Here is an 18,666-nt window from a genome sequence, read left to right as displayed (position 1 = left end):
ACTGGGTAGTGTTGCTTTCTATTATTTCCAGAGTCCCTTTTCCATACCCCATCCAAATTCATCTCCCCCTGCCTCTCCTTCCCCCCAGCCTTGGCTTTGGAAGTTACATGTCTGTTCCTTGTAAATAGGAAATCTTGAATTCATTCAACTCGTATCCCCAGAGCCTAGCACAGTGCCTGGCACACAGTAGGCATTTAATAAATGCTTGTTAATTGGGCTGGAAAATTGCATTTAGTTGATCAAATGGGTTAATACATGTAAAGTGCTTTGCAAACTTAAGTACTATATAAATACTAATACTAGCAGTAATACTGCTAATTATAATAATGGTTTCAAGGTTCTCCAGCCCTGTCCTCTTTTCCCTGTCTGTCAAAGACAGTGGTGCCCCTCCCCCCAACACCCTGTGGCTTAAGAGAAATCTTTACAGGCTGGGAAAATGCCAGATTCTAGAATTATAACCCTGAGTTCTGGACCTAAGGAGTTGAAGCTGGGACAAAAGACAAAGCATTCAGTGGGGCCATTGTGTGGCATAAAGGGATAGAGAATTAGCCCAGGGATGCAAGGTGTCCCAAAAAAGCCTTTGTGCACTAAGACTTTTGGGACACTGTTAGCTGTATGACCCTGACTTAAGTCATTTAATCTCTCTAGGCCTCAGCATCCTCATCTCTGAAATGGGGGTGACAATGCCTGTAGTACCTACCTCACAGGGTTCTAGTGAGGCCTGAGAAGCAGCCTGGAGCACTGGGTAGAACGCTAGACTTAGGAGTCAGGAAGACCTAGTTTCACATCCCTCTTAGCTGCCACCACCTGTGTGACCCTAGGTGAGTCCCTTGACCTGTCTGGGCCTCAGTTGCCTCATCTGTAAGACTAGGTGAACTCTGAGGGCCCTTCCAGTTTTCAGTCATGAGCATAGAGTGCTTTGCAAACCTTAAAAATGGTTTGTTTTTATGAATTTTCCAGCGCTCCCATGGGGAGAATGAGGATGACTGCCTTATTTATGTCTTGACTGTTGGGGGGTAAGGGTAGTGTCAGACTGAGGTCATGAAGCGGGCTGAGGGTTAAAGGACCCTGCTTTACAATGGACTTCCCATCATATGGCATACCCCCGCCCCCAGAGAAAACAAGGCACACGCCCAAGGAGAATCTGCAGCATTTATTACAAAGCTGATTAGTCGTACAAACGCCAAGGCAGGGGGGAGGAAGGGCAGGAGGGGACACACACAGATCACAGGACCCGCAACAAGGACAGGATGCACACAGACAAAGCCATTTGGTTGATTGTACCCCTACAGAAGAGTCAGGGATCGGTGCCCTGTTTCCTTACCCCATCCCACCTTCTCACTATTTACACTAGAGGAGTGACAGGGCCAAGCTGGGGTTGCTTGAGGAGGAGCCCGACCCAGCCCTGTAACAAAGTAATTCAGCCTTCCATCGTATGGGGCTAACCCTAACCCATCCCACCCCAAACTAAGGTGTCTGTTCAATCTGCAGGCAACAGTCCTGGTGAAAGAGGGACCCTGGTAATCCTACCTTTGTCTTGTGCTTTGAGATCCCCCTTTACATGTGTCCTGAACTTGGGGCCCCTGGGCAGGGGGAGGGGGACTGCTGACCCTCCCAGGGACTTTTCCCAAGTTTGGGGTCAGTGTGCTTCTGTGAGGTTCAAATGCCCTCTCCCCACAAAGTCCCAAAGGTGGACTTCACTTGCGGCCTCAGTTAAGGGGAATGGGAGTGGGGGGGTGGGTGGGGAGGGGAAGTGTCCACACTGGGAAAGCTTCCAGGTGGGTTCAAGAGCTTCTGATGCCTCCTTTCCCCCTCCCCCCTCAAGTTCTCTCCTTCAGCAAGATTAATGCCAAAAAGGGCACAAACAAAAGGAAAAAGAATCTAATCTATCCACAGAAGCTACAAGGCTGGGGGCAGGGGGGAAGGGGAGAGGTTGGGAACTACTGCCACCCACCCCTCCAGATCTCCCCCCTCAGAACTGAAGGACAAACCGCATTTGCAAAAGGCACTGTCTGAGAAAAGCTCCCTACGTTAAGCATGGGGGTGGGTGGGAGCGACGAAGGAAGCATGAGTGGGGTAGAGAATCGAGCTCTCCCCACCTTCGTCCCCACCCCCTCCTCCCCTGTATGATCACACCCCATCTCCAAAAGCTGCCTTTAAGAGCCAAGGCGGCTTCTGCCAGGTGGGTGTGCTGTCCTTGCAGGACCTGGGGCTACCTAAAGCTCTGGGGTCTTGGAGGAGGGGATCCCCAAAGGGAACAGAGGCAGTCTGTTCCTCGAGGAGCGAGGAGAGCAGGAAGATGGGGCAGACCCAGCCCCAAAGACTCTACTTCCCTTCCCTTTCCCACCTAAACAGATAATCCCAAAGGGAAAGGAGCCAGAGTAAATCATGCAGTTCCCTTAAAAATGAATGAAGAAAACCCAGACACACATAATCCACACCCGTACCTGCACACATACATGTAAGGTCTCTGTTTCCTGCAGCTTTTAAATTAATCTGGCTAGTCCATAGAAAATAAGTATGTATATTTGGTTTTCCTATGTACATATATATATATATATATATAGATAGATAGATTTATTTATAAAGCCCAACCCCTCCCTCTACCCCCCTCCAGGTGGGGCAGAAGGACCTTGAGTCAAGGAGGGAATAGGGGAAGTCAAGAAAAAGGGGAGGGGGTAGAGAAGTGAGGCTGCACAAACAGGGTGGAAAGCCTAGTCCTCAGGTTAAGGGGGGCACTGGGGTACCATTGACAGTCATCTTGCGCCCCCTGCTGGTAGATGGCGGTGTCTGCAGGCAGTTCGAGGTGCCGCCATTGGTGGTGGTGCCCCCTGGTGCAGATGTGGGGCTGGGGGAGGCTGTGTGGGTGGTAGTAGGCCCATGGGAGCTGGGGGAGCCATGGGAGGGAGTCGCAGGGCTGGGCAGGGAGGAGGAGGTGGCAGGCAGGGTGGCGGGGCTGGGGGCCTTGTCGCTGACTGACTCGCACTCAGATGCCCCGCTGGTGTTGGTGCCTTCTGAAGGAGCGGGTACGGTGGGCAGCGGGAGCCGCTTACAGGCCGGCTGGACTCGGTACTTGAGGGGGAGAGGGCCATTCTGCAGGGGGCAGGGAGAGGAGCCGGGAGAGAGACAGGGAAGGAAAGGGAGGGTCAGGGGCAAAAGGCCCTCCTGCCCTGCATGCCTCACCCCAAGAACATAATACCAGCATCAAGAGAAGAAAGGAGGGAAACCAGCAAAAACAGCTAAAGAGAGAGACAGACACTGAGACACCAAGAAAGTTAAAGAAAAAAGGAATGAGGGTGAAAGAAAGAACTCAGTCCTGGTTGAATTACCCCAGCCCTGCCTGCCTCTCCACCCCCTCCAGGCTATCCCTGATGCTCACCCGTCTCCAAGGGTAAATGTAGGCAATGTCCATGAGTGTATAATACTCCTTCAGAGGCTCATCCTCATACAGCACCTCCACCTGGAGAAACAACACCCATCCCAGGAGAGGGAGGGAGGGGGAAAAACAGAAAAACAGGACAGACATCATGACCTGCCCAAGGAGACAGAGCTTTGCTCAAAGGGGTCCTTCCTGTCTAGGGACCCAAACACAAATGTAGTCCTTCTTCCACAAGGACAGCCCTTTCAGTACTTTAAAAACAGCTATAAGTGCCCCAGCCATCTCTTCTCTAGATTAAATAGCACCCCCAGGTTCCTTCAGATGATTTCCGTTTGTCAGTTTTGAGTCTGCTTATTAGAACGTGAGCTTCTGCAGTGCAGGCCCATCTTGCCTTTTTTATGTGTCTCCCCAGCACTTAGCGCTGAACTCTGCATGTAGTAAGTACTTAATGCTTCCTTCGTTCATTGACCATCACGGTCGCCATTCTCTACACAGGCCCCAGCTTGTCATGTCCTTCCCAGGTTGTGGCGCCCAGAACTGAACGCTCCAGGTTTGGTCTGACCAGGACAGAGGGACATTTATTTTTCTTGCTCTGGACACTAGTTCTCCAAGTGAATGATACTGATTATTTAATGATTAATTAAAATCAGAGCGGCTTTAAAAAAACCACTTATGGGCTCATGCTGAACTTGCAGTCCACTGAATGAACCCCACAGGCCTTTGTCATTTGAAATTATGTCTAGACATGTTTCCCTGACCCCATACTTGTACAATTGAATTTTTTAACCCCACTGTAGGATTTTGTGGTCATTCCTACTGAATTTCATTTTTTTCTTTTTAAAACAGTTTAAGCTTCTGTCTTTTTCAATTCTCATTTGTTTTCTCCCCTAAATTAGAAAAATTCTCATAACAAATATGCATAGTCAAGCAAAAGTAAATTTCCCTATTAAATTTCTTCTTGTTAGATTGGATCTGGTCATTTTAGTCCAATCAGCATCTTCAGATCCTGATTCGGCAACAATTGTATTAGTGATACAGAAAAATGCTGAATACAACAAAGCTACAGGCAGAGCCTTGCGGCATTCCACTAGAGACTTCCCTGCAGACTGAAGCAGATATTTACTGTTCTTTGGCTCCCCTCAGTTATCTGGGCAAACATCTAGCCCACATGTCTCTATCATGTTTACCAGGATCTTATGAGAGGCCCTGTCAAATACCTTGCTGAAATCAAACTTGGTTTTACTGTTTTCAAAATGGTCCTGCCTTAGGAGAAAGAGTCCAGGGCTGAGTCACGAAACACAGACAACCAGACTGAGGGAGCCCATCACTGATTGCCCCCTCGTATACATCCTTATCTCTGCAGCTGTCCTCTAGGGGCACAGAGGAGCACAGGGGAAGGTCATCACACTTGGAGTGACATTAGGGAGATTAGAGGGACCAAGGAAAAGGCAATACAGCCAAGCAGGCTGTAGAGGAGGATACACACATGACCCTGCACACAGACACAGCATCCATCATGTGATTACAGTCACTCGAGGCTCACTTTATATTTGCTGGGCACATCCATCTTGTTACGGAGAAACTTGGCAAGATGCATGACCGTCATGGCTGCCGGGCATCGCAGAAACCGTACCCCTGTCTTCTGGGGGAAAGGGAGGGTACAGAGGGGTTCAAGGCAAGAGGAGGGAAGGAACAACACTGCAGTCCACTCCAGTGACTCCCCCACTCCCCCGCCTACCTGAATCCCTCGTCTCCCCTCCCTCAAGGCTTCTTCCCCACCCCTACCCCCGGCCCAGTCCCCTTCTTCCTTCTGCCTCTAGCACTCACTTTCTCTTTGTCCCCGTCCCCATTCTCCAGGGCGCCCTTCTTCTCTTCCCTGTCCCTGTTGGGGGAAGGAATGAAGCCAGGAAATCCCAGGAGAGGGAGGGGGTCCCTTCCCAATCCTGTCCTGTCCCCTCCAGGGAGTGGCTCATTATCAGAAACCCTCCCACCCGGAGTTGAAAATCCCACTGATGTGGGAAAGAATGAAGAAACTCCAGTTAAGGAGCAGGAAAAAAAAAAGCCCCGTAACCCAGGCAAGGTATCCTGATCTATTCCAACTTCCAGGTCCCCCGGACCAGAGCAGGGGCAAGGGACTTGCCTGACTCCCTCGTAAAATTCAATGGAAAGGCTGACGATTTCATCATCACTCAGAGCCCCCTTTTCCTGTTCTAGGACCTCGCCTCGGTCTTCATTGGAGCCATTGGGGACTAGGGGGGAAAGAAGTGGAGTCAGTGGCAGGATGGGTGGGGGGAGGGATCCTCAGCCTTGGGGTGGGGTAGGAAGGGGGCCCACACTTGCCACTCCTCCCCACTTCCCCAAGCTCGTTTTAATTCACCAAATATTTGAGCACCAACTCTGTAGCAGACACAGGGTTAGGCACTGGGGATACAGAGACAAAAGTGAGAACAGTCCCTGCCGTGAGAGAGCTTACATTCTGCTGGAGCGCCCAGGGCTCTGGACTTGCATACTCAACGGGTCTCCTTTCTTGGCAGGCATACTCACTCAGCCCAGTGTGGGGAAGGACCAAACCCAAGTCATGCCGTGGTGGGGACGGGGTCTTGGCGGGGAATTAGGGAGAGAGAGAGAGTCTGACACACACACACACGTGTGCTTCCGCTTCCCCACCCTTCCCCAGCTACTCAGCCCAGGACTGAGGGGAAACATTCACCTTCGGTGAGAGGGTAAGCCGCGTAGAAATCTCGCCGACGCTTCATCTCATCTGCAAGGGAAGAGAAGGGAAGCTCACCGTGAACAAGGGGAGGTGTGCAGGGACCCTCAGGGAAATGAAGGAGGGGAGGTTGGGGATTGAGGGAGGAGGGAAACAGGGACAGCCTGTACCTTTGAAAAGTCCAGGGACTAGTTTATATACGATGTCTTGAAGGGTTTTGTCTGACCTGGAAAAGATGCCACAAGTGGATTCACGGAGCTCACCACAGAGAGTGTGTCAAGAGAAGCCAAAGACCTTCCCCATCTCCCTGGGGCCCCAGGAACCCCTTCTTTGATGCCACTCATCCTCTGGTCATCAGACACATGGCCCTTGTGTCTCGAATTACAAGCCCAACCCCAAGAACTTTCCCCTCCCCAGGGATTTCTTAAGCTCTTTCCTGACTCCCCCTACTTCCCCCGCCCTATTCAGGGGTCCCTTAGGCAGGAAAGGAAAGTGACCGGATGAGGGGTGAGGGAGGGAAGGCGGAGCAAACAGCAAGCAGAGGAGAGAAGAACCCTGGGCAGGAGGCTAGAAGGGAAGGGGATGTCAGCCCCTCCTATTGTCTCTGGGCCCCACCTGATGCTCAGCAGTGGACGTGTTTTATGGACCTGTACATCACACATGGGACAGTACTTGTTGGTCTCCAGGTATCGGACGATGCAGGTTTTGCAGACTGGGAGAGGAAAGGAGTGAGGGAGGTTAGGAAGGCCTCTGCATACACCTGGCTTCAATACAGGAGTGACCCCATGGTCAACCCATCTTCTATGCCTGCTAGATTAACTTTCTCTTCTCGTGTAAGGGATGGGGTAGGACTGAGGAAAAGGGGTCCTGGCCAAGATATTCTTCTTCCCTCCTCAGGAACTAGACTAAGGCTAGATGTTGATCTAACCTGTGGTCCAACCCTAGAGAGACCACAGCTACAGAGTGTCTGGACAAGGTCACCCCCTTCAGGAAGCCTTCCTTGACTAACTCCCCCTTTCCCTTAATCGTCCCCCTGACATCATGGGCTGAATGCTGCTTTACAGATTGTTTGTTCCCATCTATTGTTTGTACCCTGTTCATCGGTATCTCTGTCTGTGCCTTGGTCGTCTTGGACTCTGATGGCATCAGAAGTCTTCTCAGGCCACATCCAGCCTTTCCTGTTATAGGATCACAGAGGCCTGGGAAGCACCTCAGAGGCCATCCAGTCCAAACTTCAACTCCCTTCATTTTACAGATGAAGAAACTGAGGCCCAGGCAGGGGAAGAGACTTGCCCAGGTGGCCATTAGCAGAGCCCACATTCCAACCTGGGTCCTCTGAAGCCAGTCTCTGGCCTCTCTCCACTGTATCACAGCACATCTCAATTAAAGCTAGATCTTCCCAAGGGCCTAGGGTGGTGTCTTTCCCCATCAGCCTGAAGGCAGAGCCTAAGTCTCTTCCTCAGCCCAGGATCTCCCCACCACCAACTCCCTGGGAAAGATGGCCTCCCATCCAAAGACGGGGCTCACCCCTCTCAGTCCCCTCCCCACTTACAGGAATGCAGACATTCTACAATGGTGGTGGCATCGATGAAGTACCCCCCACAGAGGGCACACATGAGATGGGGGTTCAGTTCTGTGATCTTAATCCGAGTTGTCCGATGCATGATGCTGGGGTAGAGGAGGGAGAGCACCGTCCTGCAAAAAGGAAGGGAACAACCTAAACGCTGAGCCAGGGGGGAGCCTGAAGACGGGAAAATGGAATCCAGGGCCCTTCTACTATCTCTCCCCACCATCACCTGCCCAGAGTCCACCCTAAGTACTGGACACCTGGATGTCCCAGAAAGAAAATGGGAACAGGCAGGTGCAAGGTCCACCTGTGCTCAGGACAAGACCGAAGATGGAAAGGTTTGGGCCAGATGACGGGAAGAGTCCTCCAGCTGGCAGATGGCCGAGATGGAAGGTGGGCTAAGAGATCATGCAAGCCTTTTGAGATCTTTCCTGGAGTTCAGCGTTCAGAGCAATCTGACTCTGTTTCTCCCTGTTTAAACAAGTAAAATTTCTTCTGGCTGACGTGACTGTGTCTCAGTCTGGTATTCATATGCCTGTGTGTATGTGTGTATATATACATATATACATATATGCATATATACATATATATATATATATATATATAAAAAAACATATAGAGAGAGGGAGACATACATTCGCACATACACACAGATCTGTATATGTGTATATATATATATGTATATATATACACATATATACAATATACATATTTGTATGTATATAAATGTATGTATATGTACATGTGTAAACACACACACACAAATGGATAGATGGATCTAGGCAGCTAGGTGGTGCAGTAGAGCACCAGGCCTGGAGTCAGGAAAACTCATCTTCCTGAGTTCACATCCAGACTCAGACACTTCCTAGTTGTGTGACCTCGGGCAAGTCACTTAACTCTGCCTCAGTTTCCTCATCTGTAAAATGGGCTGGAGAAGAAACTGGAGAGCCGCCCTAGTATCTTTGCCAAGAAAATTCCAAATGAGGTCACGAAGAGTTGGAAAGGACTGATACAACTGAATAACAACAAATGTATGGGTGTGTGTGTGTGTGTGTGTGTGTACATACACATTTATCTAGAAGAAAACTTGGAGATCATAGATCTCAAGTTTGAAGGGACTTCAGAGGCCACCTAATTCAGCTCTCCTTTTACAGATAAGGAAACTGATGTCTAGAGAAGTGAATGATCGTCCAGGGTCTTGTAGATAATAGCCGAACCAAGGCCAGAACCCACAGGAACTGATGCCAAATCCAGTGCTCCTTTTATTATGCCACAAAGATAAGTCATATAATATCAAATTCGATAAACAGATTTTAAGTTACTCCATGACCTGAGGCCCTCCACATCGTTCAGTTTCCCCTCCCAACTTCCATCTTTGCACTAAACCTGTGCCCATTCCACGCCTCACTTTCTCTGGGCAATGCCTTTCTCAGAGGCCCTTCCCTCCTCCTTTTCCTTTCTTCCTACTCTGCTCCTTCTGTCCCTTCCCAGTCCTATTCCATGCTTTCTCTTTATAAGAAGTTTTTCCTGATTCTTTATGTCTGGTCCTACTCCCTCCATCCCTTCCTTGGTCTTCTGCCCTGGTGGCCACAGTTCATTCATTTATAGCCATCTTCCTGTCTGCATCCTGGATGCATAGCCTCCCTCCCTTCCTGAGCGCTCCAGTCCGTCGTCCCCCCCCACCTCCGCCTGACAACAGACAAGTAGCTGTCTGAGAGCAGAGATTAGCCTTTTTCTTCCTCTGAACCACTTCTGCGGGTAAAAGGGGGCAGGGAGGCAAAAACCACAACAACCACAACCACCTCTGTGCTCCAAGTTTCCCACTATATGGACAAGCAGTAACCAACTTTAGCCCCTTAAAAAATACCTCGTTTCCCACCAATGAATGCCCCCCCCCCTTATATCTCTCCAGACAAACACCACAGCATGTGCCAACACCCACTGGTGACCCCCTCTGCCCAGTACAGGTAGGGGCAGTAACCATACAGGAGACAGACCCAGATTCAAATCTTGACTGTACAACTAACTAGAGCCATATAGAGGAATAATTAATATACACTACTTAATAATCATTTGTTAAATGGAAAATTTAAATAACAGGGTTGGGCTCAAGGATATCCTAAGGTCCTTACCAAGTCTAAGGTTCTGGGATTCTCTAATGAATGCCTGAAGCAACCACAGAAGACATTCTCACTTCTAAAGGTGGGTCCTGCCTAGGAGCCATTGGTGGGGAGGGGGTCAAAGTCCCAAGCTTGATTTCCTAATTTGTTTTCTTTTCCCTTCAGAAATCACATCTCAAATATGAACAGGAGAAAGCCACCAACGCCACCCCCCACTCTAGGAAAACTCCAGTGTGTAAGGTCAGAGTAGGCTGTGTGTAGCCCTTGCAGAACGCATCCCCTCCACATCCCTTCCAGCTCCTGCCCCGCTCCCCCACCATCCCCCAAATCAGGATCAGGGGTTTCTATAGGGACTCCAGAGATGAGGCTGGCCAGGATCCAAGGAGCAAAGAGAGACCCAGGGAGGAAAAAGTACAGACAGGGCCAGAGACAGAGAGAGAGAGAGAGAGAGAGAGAGAGAGAGAGAGAGAGAGAGAGGGAGAGAGAGAGATGCAAAGACGGAAAATAAGAGAGACAGCAAACACTGAGCTGTAAGCAGTGTAACAGGCACAATCGCGCTCTCTCTCTCTCTCTCTCTCTCTCACACACACACACACACACACACACACAGTAAAACACAGATACAGACACCACACTGGTGTGCAGAGATGTTCAGATATGGACAGAGACACATGGCAATATTCATTCAGAGGCAAAGATACACAGAAATAGGTATCCAGGTTAAAGAAACAGGACACAAGGTGTTCCCAGGTCCCAGGCAAAAATGTCAGTCTTCCATCCTTTCCTGGGTCACAGGAAACTGTCATAGATTTAAAGCCAAAAGAGACCTTAGTCCCTTAGCTGTTTGACCATTTCTATTGTAACTCCATTCCTGGCAAGATAACTCCAAATCAATTTCTAAGATCACAGGATTAAAGATTGAGAGCTGGGAGGAGCACTTTGGAGAATGTTCTCCTTGACTTATTCTTAACTTCTGTTGTTGTTATTTTATGAACCCCTCCAGCAATCTGGTGAAATCTATGCACCCCTTTTCAGAATGATGTTTTTCTAAAAACTCATAATTGAAGGAAATGCTAAATTTAAGGCTAGTGAAAATATAAAGATTTTTTTCCTTCCTATTCAAGTTTGCCAGTCTAAAATCTATCAACAGATACCTCCTCCCTAGGTCTGTGGACCCCAGGGTAAGAACCCCTGTTCTAGTCTAATCCTCTAGTTTTACAAATGAAGAAACTGAGAACCTTTGAGATGACGTGATCTGCCCAAGGTCACACAGTCACACACGCACACGAGCGCGCACTCCGTGTGTGTGTGTGTGTGTGTGTGTGTGTGTGTGTGTGTGTGTGTGTGTGTGTACTGAGAGCTGGGTCCCTTTCCACTTCCCCATGATGCTTCATTCTAGTCTTTGAAGACAGAAAAGAAAGTCCACGTCTACCTATGTGTCTATGTTGATATTTGCCCTTTTGTCTGGGGTGAAGGGGATGGGGTGTTACATGAGGAAGCTGAGGCCGGGCATCCCCATGGAACCAGGGCGGCTGTCATCATCATCTTATTCATGCTCCAACTTCCTCAGGTTCCCCTTCCCTTACACATAAATCCACAGACTCCCCACACCAACGCAGCCACCTCATTCACACACTTGCTGTGTTTCCAAAACAACAGACTCTTGCTTTAAATGCATACACCAAGGTAGTTTCTATTAAGGCAGACACACTAACATCCAGGCTACAGGACTCGTGCGCTCAGAAGTGACCTGGAGTCATGGTGGAGTCAACCAGACCTCTCCTCCGAAGCAAAAGCCAGCTCAGAATGTTAATCAAGCCCCTCTTCTCCCCCTGGAAGCTTCAGATGAACATCGCTGCTTCCACTATGGCCTTATTCTCCTCGACAAATTTTAGAATTTGTTTCCCACTTTCCCATCGTGTTTCCTGTCCCTCCCACATCCAGAGGGGCCGCAGATTTACCTATGGGGAGGAAGGAGGGAATTAAGGGATGCTGATTGGTTCCCTCACCTGATTTCCATGGTTACCTACAGAGCCCTGCAGGCAGGATGCCAAGAGGTACAGTAAACAGGAGCCTTCATAAGTATTAGGGCCTTTGGCCCTGCCCCCTCCCCACCTCTGGGCCTCAGGGCCCCCACACACCTGACACCTAATCTCTCCCCTGATGCCACCAGGATGGGTCTATGGGGGAGGAGAGTGGGGGTTAGGATGGGGGAGAAGAGGTGAAAGGGGTACCACAGCTAAAATTGCAGACTGACAGAGAAAGGAGAAAATGAAAAGGTAAGCATTCCCAGAAAGCCTCTGATGTCAAACCCAGCAGACCTAGCTTAGAAATGGGATGTCAATGGAGAATCAGCACCCCTTTGAACCCCTCCTCCCCCGGCAGAAGAGGAGTTCTTTCTGTCCCTGCCCCCAATCAGACCATCTCCTCCAAGGCCCTGAGCCTCCACATAGTTCCCTTCTCCATCTCCACTCTCAGGTGTCCTTCTTTGGCCCCAAAGTTTGCAAGAACAGAAACTCCCCGGCTCCCCAAGTCTCTCTTGGTTTCAGTGTTTTTTAGGTCTTTCCTAAGAGACTTTGGGCTCAGAAGGTGCTTGAAGACAGTTAGATTCTCCCCTCCTTCACCACTACTTCTTTTCTCCAATGAAAATAATCCCATTTCCCTGATCCAGAGATGTCAAGGTCTCAGCAGAGGTCACTCAAGGTCATATCTATTGTCATACAAGGTCATGACTGGAAAGGACCTTAATATTGCACAGACCCCCAAGAGCTCCCTGGATAGATCTTAAGGTATCTATGAACTTGAATGAGAACACAACAACAACAAAATTACACCTTTATTTTCACTAACCATTGGGTTTTTTTTGCAATTCTATGTATTTTATTTGATGCACTCAAAAACATTACTCCAAAAAGGAATCCCTAGGCTTCAACAGGCTGCCAAAGAGCCCGTGACTTAAAAAAGTTTCAGAATCCATGATCCTGACCTATCTCTTTTATTTTACAAAGGAGGAGGCCTGGACTTAGAAAGGGGCTTGACGGAGATCATGCAACCTAGTCAGCAGCAGCAGCAGGAAGCAGACCCAAGTCTTCTGGCTCTTGGTCCAGGGCTCTCAAAGGGGTGGCAGTCCCTTCCCCTGCCCTCCCCACAATCTGACCCCAGTGGGCCTTGAGTAGGAGATGGACAGTACTGCCTGCAACTAAGGGGATGGGAGAGGTAACCTCTCTGAGGTTCCCAAGGATGGGATCCTTAAAGTTTGCCAAGGTACCAAGGCAGTTACATGGCTAGAGTTTACACATGGCTTTAAGGTTTGCAAAACACTTTCCTCACATGTTGTTAATCTCATCTGATCCTGGGGCAGATGCTATTATTATCCCCATTTTACACATGAGGAAACTGAGGCTGAAAGAGATAAAGGACTTGCCCAAGATCATTTGGCTATTAAGTGTCTAAATTATAAAGTATACCAACACCTAGCTGCCTTTTAAAACACTTATCTCATGTCTAGGGATGAGGAAGACAGGATCATGTTCAACCCCTAGTTTCTCTTCCCTCCTTCCCCCCAGCACCCATGTTATGAACAAGGAAGACTGAACTCCAAAAAGACATTCTCAAGGTCATATGCCAAGCAGAAGGTCACAGGACCTGAATGAAGCCTCAAGGTCTGCTCCCATGGCATGCCTCTCTCTGTTGCCATGCAGAGATAAGTTCTTTACTTATCTGTCCTAAGATAGGGTTATTTAAGCATTCTATTTCCTGTTCTGTTAATCTGGGCAAATCATATTTCTTGTGAATATTCACCATTTCATTTAGATTGTCAGTTTTATTTGCAAATAGCTGTATCTATCTGTTCTGTCTTAGAGAGATAATCAGGCCTTGATCAGTTTCCCCTGGGATACCAGGCTTCTTCTCCAGGCATTATGGAAAAGAAATCCACTCCCTCGAAGTCTGGTCACCATTGCCTGTTGTACAGGAGGAAGAAGCCCTTGATTTCTTAGCCCCTTGGCTCTCCTATAATTTCCTTACCCCTGTCTACCATAGCCCAGCCCCTTGGCTGCTGCGCAGGCTGTTGTTGACTGTTGTCCCCGTTCCCAGTCCTTCCAATATTTCAGCGCTAGCTGCCTGTTGGCTGTGGTGTCAGCAGACATCCAGGGAACCCCCTAGAAAGGTGCCAAACCCAAGAGACACAACAGAGGGTGGCACCAGACAAAGACCCAACACAGAGACAGAATCAGACCCATAGCCAAATACACACAGAAACACACAGCCAGACACACTCAATAATATTCCCTCTCTTTTTCTCTCACATGCACACGGAGATGTGGTCAGATATACATTTGGCCAGACACACGGAACCAGACACACCCGAACACATGTACAGCCAGAGACAGACTGAGCCAGGCACACGAAGACTTGCCAGATGAATGCACGGCTCACACACACTCCCTCCTCAGCAAGGGTCTATACACACAGAGCCTGACACAATGTACTATAACCAGAAATACACATACATACACACTAACCTTTTGTGCACTTCTCCCCCAAATCCGAGGCAAGTTTCAACACAAATCTTTCTCCGAAACAAAGGCAACCATATTCGCACACGCACACGCGCACACACACACACACACACACACACACACACATTCCCCAGGAAACAGAACCCTCGGAAGGAAAGAGCACCTGTCCAGAAAACACTCCATATCTGGCTGCACCAACAAAGTAAACCTATGCTGTTTCCTCCTGTATCCCTAAGGACAGCTCCGTTATCCCAAATTTTTGTCTACCTCTCATACTCACCCCTCCCCCCCCCAGGAAGCTTCACCTTGGACAGAGACTTCTTGTTTCTAGCACGCGCACACACACACACACACACCCTCTTCTCTAGCTGATTATAATGCCCTCTGCCTCACTCTCTTCTTCATTTCTCATGCCCTCCCCAACTCTAACTGCCCCATACCACACCCCCCCGCAGGTCAGAAGGGCCCCAGAGGGGGAAAAGTCCCACCAATGCCAGCTTTGTGTTCCTGCCCCAACTAGTACCACTTTGGAACGGGGCGGTGGGGAACATGGGGAAGGAGTGAGACACGAGGTAAAGAGGTACAGACATTGGGGGGAGACCCTGGGAGGGCTTCAGAGGTTCCTTAGAGGAAACAGAGGGAGTACAAGTCTAAATACACACACATATACTCGTAAGAGACAGTCAGAAAGACGGAGGGTCTGAAAAAAGACAAAGAAGGGGACAGAATAGCAGGAGGAAGGCAAAGACAGACACAACACTTTTCTATAAAATTTATGGATAATTTCGACACCATCCTACTCTCTTACGCCCCCTGCCCCCTCGACCACAGCAGTCCCAAGCTCAGGTGGGGGGGGTGGGGCTGGGGGCATTTTTGGATGGACAGTAAGGGAAGGGTGGGTGGGTAAGTGCCGAGGTAGCCGGCCCCACAGCTCGAGGCGCCGGAGGCAAAAGATTGGGGGTGGGGGGGGACCGGAGGAAGCCCCAGGCTCCAGCTCGGGAATGGGGGAGGGGCTAGCCCTCCAGACCCCTCCCCTCTGCCACAACCGATGGAAAATATCGCGATAAGTAACCTCTTTCCCCCCCCCCCCCCTCGGCCCTTAGATGTGGGGCCTCAGTTTTGGGGTGATCTCCACCTCCCTGGAGTCAAACTTTCTGCGGGGCCCGCGAAGGGAGTGTCCTATAGGCAAAGGATGGACACTGATCTCTTTTCTTTAGGAGTAGAAGCCACTATATTGGGGAGGGAGGAGGAGAGCACCCCACGGTGAAAGATACTGCGATCCGCGCAGAATCGTAGGGGCATTCCCCCATTCTCTCCCCCAGCCCGGGAAGCACCTCCCCAACTCCTCCAATGTCCCCGACGCCTGGGGTGGGGGGGGGCGCTCACGCCCCCCTCCCCCAGTTACGGAGCTGTTGGTGGCTGGGGATCTGGTGCTTCTAAAGCTACTGGAAAGGGACAAGAGGACGAAGACCCCCCCCCCCGGTCTCCCAGCCCCCCGCCCACTTCATCCCTAAGGCAGGGGAATGGGGGGGGTAGTGCGGCATAAAGAGGTGGAGGTGGTCGAGGACAAGAGGGGAGATGGCAAGTGGTTTAAAAAAGGGGGGGAGGGAATCCGCTTCGGCCATCTTGGAAGCAGAGGAAAGGAAAAAAGAGAAAAGGGGGAGAAAGAAAGGCAGACGGGGCGGGCTGGGGGGTAGGAGAAAAAGGGCGCAGTACGAGGGGCGCCGCTGCCCCCACCCCCGTAGGGAGAAAGAGCCCCTGCATCCGGGGCCCGGCGCTAGAGCGAAGAAGGGCAGGGACAGTCCGCGCGCGCTTACCTGGGTCGCGGGTCCCGGGTCCGATGGGTCGCGGGAGAGGGGGGGTGGGAGGGAGGGGAGGGGCAGAGGGCCCCGGCCGAGTCTCCCGCTCCGGCGGCGGGAGGGGAGAAACCTGGCCTAAGAAAGGAGTTTGTGAAAGCGGCTTGGGGTGGGTGGGTGGGTGGGAGGGAGAGAGGGGAGGGGAGGGGACGAAAAGGGGGAGGGGAGGGACTGGGGATGGGGGGCGGAGAGGGGGGGGGGCCAAAATGGCTTTTTTTCCTTCAGACAAGAGTTGGTCCCGCCCACTCCCCACCCCACGTGACCTCATTCCTTCAGGGTGTTTGCGGAGAGGGGGAAGAGGGGGGTTGGGGGGAGGCAGGCTAGGTTGGGCCCCCACAATTGCTACCCCAGTCTCAAGCAAGGACACGCCTCCTCCGGCCCTGAACAGCTTCCCTCGTCTTTCCCCCACCTAGAGTAGCCTTCCACCCTTTATCTCTCTCTTCCTCTCCCCGCAAAACTCCTCTTACCCCAAAATGTCTGGCCCCCACTAATCCTGTGACCCCACCTCCGCCTCCCCGGGGAGGGCTGGGCTCCGAGCTGGCCGCCAGAGGCCGGGCAAACCGAGGAATCGAGCCTCAAAGGGGAACCTTGTCCGCTCGGTCTAAATATGTTATCGATTAGGCCCGGGGCTCCGGGTGGGAGCCCCTCTAGCCTCCGCTGCCCGTCCATCCGGCCTCTGTATTGTTCATCTTGGCCCTTTTCCCTCAATCCAAACGGAATGGATTTTCAATGGCCAATTATGTATATGTATACATGATGCATATGTGTCTCTGTGTGTGTGTACGCACACATAATATGGGCATACAATTTCCTCCCCATCTTTAATTCTAGCTCCCCCTCCCCTGGGGCTTAAATCTCTCAGACAACCTAGGGACCACGGCGGCTCGGCGCCAGCCTGCCGGAGGAGGAGCGGTCCCTGGGTCCCGGCCCGGGCTCCCTCCCCCCCGCCCCCGGAGGGGAGAGGGGCTCTTTAGGCTCCAAGCCCTGGTGCTGTTCTCCACCAATTTCGACAGCGGCTAGGAGGAGGACCGCGTGTCCAGACACAGCAGAGAGGGAGGAGCTCAGGCAGGGGTGCGAGGCCACGGAGTGGCAGGGAGGAGGGCTTGTTGGCAGAGTAGGAGCGCAGACCCATAGAGAGCTCAGGCCCGGCGAGGATCCCTCAGTCTTTGGCGTTTGTGCTCTGGGCTCTGTCCCTCGTGCATCCTGCCCCAGGGTGGACCGTGTGTGTGTGTGTGTGTGTGTGTGTGTGTGTGTGTGTGTGTGTGTGTGTGTGTGCTCGCGCGCGCTCCAGGGAAGGGGGAAAAAGAAAACAGGAAAGGAGACAATGAAGAAAAGGACAAGGAAGGAAAACGACGAAAAATAAACGAAAACCAAAACCGTGACAAATAGCAGAAACCTGTGGCCGGTCAGCCACATTCTCCCTCTGCCTGCGGTTCTTTCTCGCGCAACCTGCGCGTTTGGCGACCTCAGTTCTTTTCCCCGCATCTCCACTTTCTAGTTCATTTCTGCGATGCGAAGGAGCAGGGCAGGAGGGTTTTGCGGGAAGGGGGTGTAGACCTAGCTAGACAGAAAATATTTCAGGATGCGATTGAGGTGATTCTCCAGGCCAAGCCGCTTTCCCCCAGTCCCCTCCCTCTTGTTCATGACACCCTTTCCTGGGGGAAAGAGGGAGACCCTAAAAGACGGGTAGTGAAGGGATATGGAAGGCTTGAAGTCTTCGAGAGAATCAGCCTAGAGCCGATGCTTGCAGGTACCAGCAAATCGTTACTGTGTTATGGCGACTGCCAGCGGGGGTGACAAGGGAGATCGATTTGCTTTTCGCTTTACAAAATTTATTGGACCGATGGATAGAACATGCTCTTCTCAGAGCTCGATTATCCGTCTAGAAGTGCAATTAGGCAAGTGGGTGGATGCTTGAGTTATGAATTTTAATAAAATCACTTAAAAGGCTAGCTCCTGTCTTCATTCGCCGGCCAGTGACCAGCAGAGTAAGTAATCGAGGCTTAATCCTCACTGATAATTTGCTCAGGGTGCGCTTTCCAAGCTCGCTAAAGTGAGCTTTTGGCTCGATGACCCCTCCCCCATCCACGTGAAAAGCGGTGCGGGTGGCAGACAGAAGAGGAAGAGAAGAAAAGGATGGATAGGAAAAAGGAAAAACACGAGACAGAAAGGAAACTCAGCTCTCCTTCCGCAAATTCGCCTTAGCCCTTGACTTGGGTCTTCCCTCCGCACTAATCTCACTCTTTTGTCACGCGACCCCTCCTTTAAGACTCCTTTAAGACAGGGCCAGTTTGGATCTCTTTTTGCAGCCCTTGTAGGAAGGGTTTAATGTGTGTTGAATTGGATTAGAAGAGGAGGGTTGGAAAGAGAAGAAAGAGTTGGAGAAAGAAATGAAGGAAGGGGTCAAGAAGAAGAGGAAAAGGGAGGGGGAAGATACAAATCAGAATAAGAGAAATGAAAAAACGGAAGAGGCACAAGGAAAAGACTGAAGGAGGAAGAAAAATAGGTTGAAGA

The 18,666-nt window shown here is 50.7% G+C and overlaps 1 protein-coding gene across 2 annotated transcripts; it reads right to left on the bottom strand.

Moving 5' to 3' along the window:
• Positions 1-1,138: 1,138 nt before the first annotated feature.
• PCGF2 (polycomb group ring finger 2) lies at positions 1,139-16,166 on the bottom strand. 2 transcript variants are annotated; one of them, XM_036753448.1, is made up of 10 exons: positions 16,114-16,166; positions 7,642-7,784; positions 6,705-6,801; positions 6,260-6,315; positions 6,090-6,140; positions 5,520-5,628; positions 5,207-5,261; positions 4,923-5,021; positions 3,380-3,460; positions 1,139-3,093 (listed from the first exon to the last, which is right to left on the bottom strand). In XM_036753448.1, the coding sequence occupies exons 2-10, from the start codon at positions 7,751-7,753 to the stop codon at positions 2,722-2,724; spliced, it is 1,032 nt and encodes a 343-aa protein (XP_036609343.1). In that variant the 5' UTR covers positions 7,754-7,784; positions 16,114-16,166; the 3' UTR covers positions 1,139-2,721. The 2 variants fall into 2 exon arrangements, with proteins under 2 accessions (XP_036609343.1, XP_036609344.1); XM_036753449.1 differs by having other exon boundaries at positions 4,923-5,018.
• Positions 16,167-18,666: the final 2,500 nt, after the last annotated feature.

Source organism: Trichosurus vulpecula, chromosome 4 (assembly GCF_011100635.1).
Source record: "Trichosurus vulpecula isolate mTriVul1 chromosome 4, mTriVul1.pri, whole genome shotgun sequence".
In the NCBI taxonomy this organism is placed as follows: Eukaryota; Metazoa; Chordata; class Mammalia; order Diprotodontia; family Phalangeridae; genus Trichosurus; species Trichosurus vulpecula.
This window is presented reverse-complemented; position numbering and strand designations above follow the sequence as displayed.

Bases quoted from the DNA above. Each gene is read 5' to 3' on its own strand.
- PCGF2 (XM_036753448.1), bottom strand. From the start codon at position 7,753: ATGCATCGGACAACTCGGATTAAGATCACAGAACTGAACCCCCATCTC. The intron at 6,316-6,704 runs GTGGGGCCCAGA...CATCTTTTCCAG, and splicing joins CGTCCACTGCTGAGCATCAG to GTCAGACAAAACCCTTCAAG. The intron at 6,141-6,259 runs GTACAGGCTGTC...CTTCCCTTGCAG, and splicing joins AGTCCCTGGACTTTTCAAAG to ATGAGATGAAGCGTCGGCGA.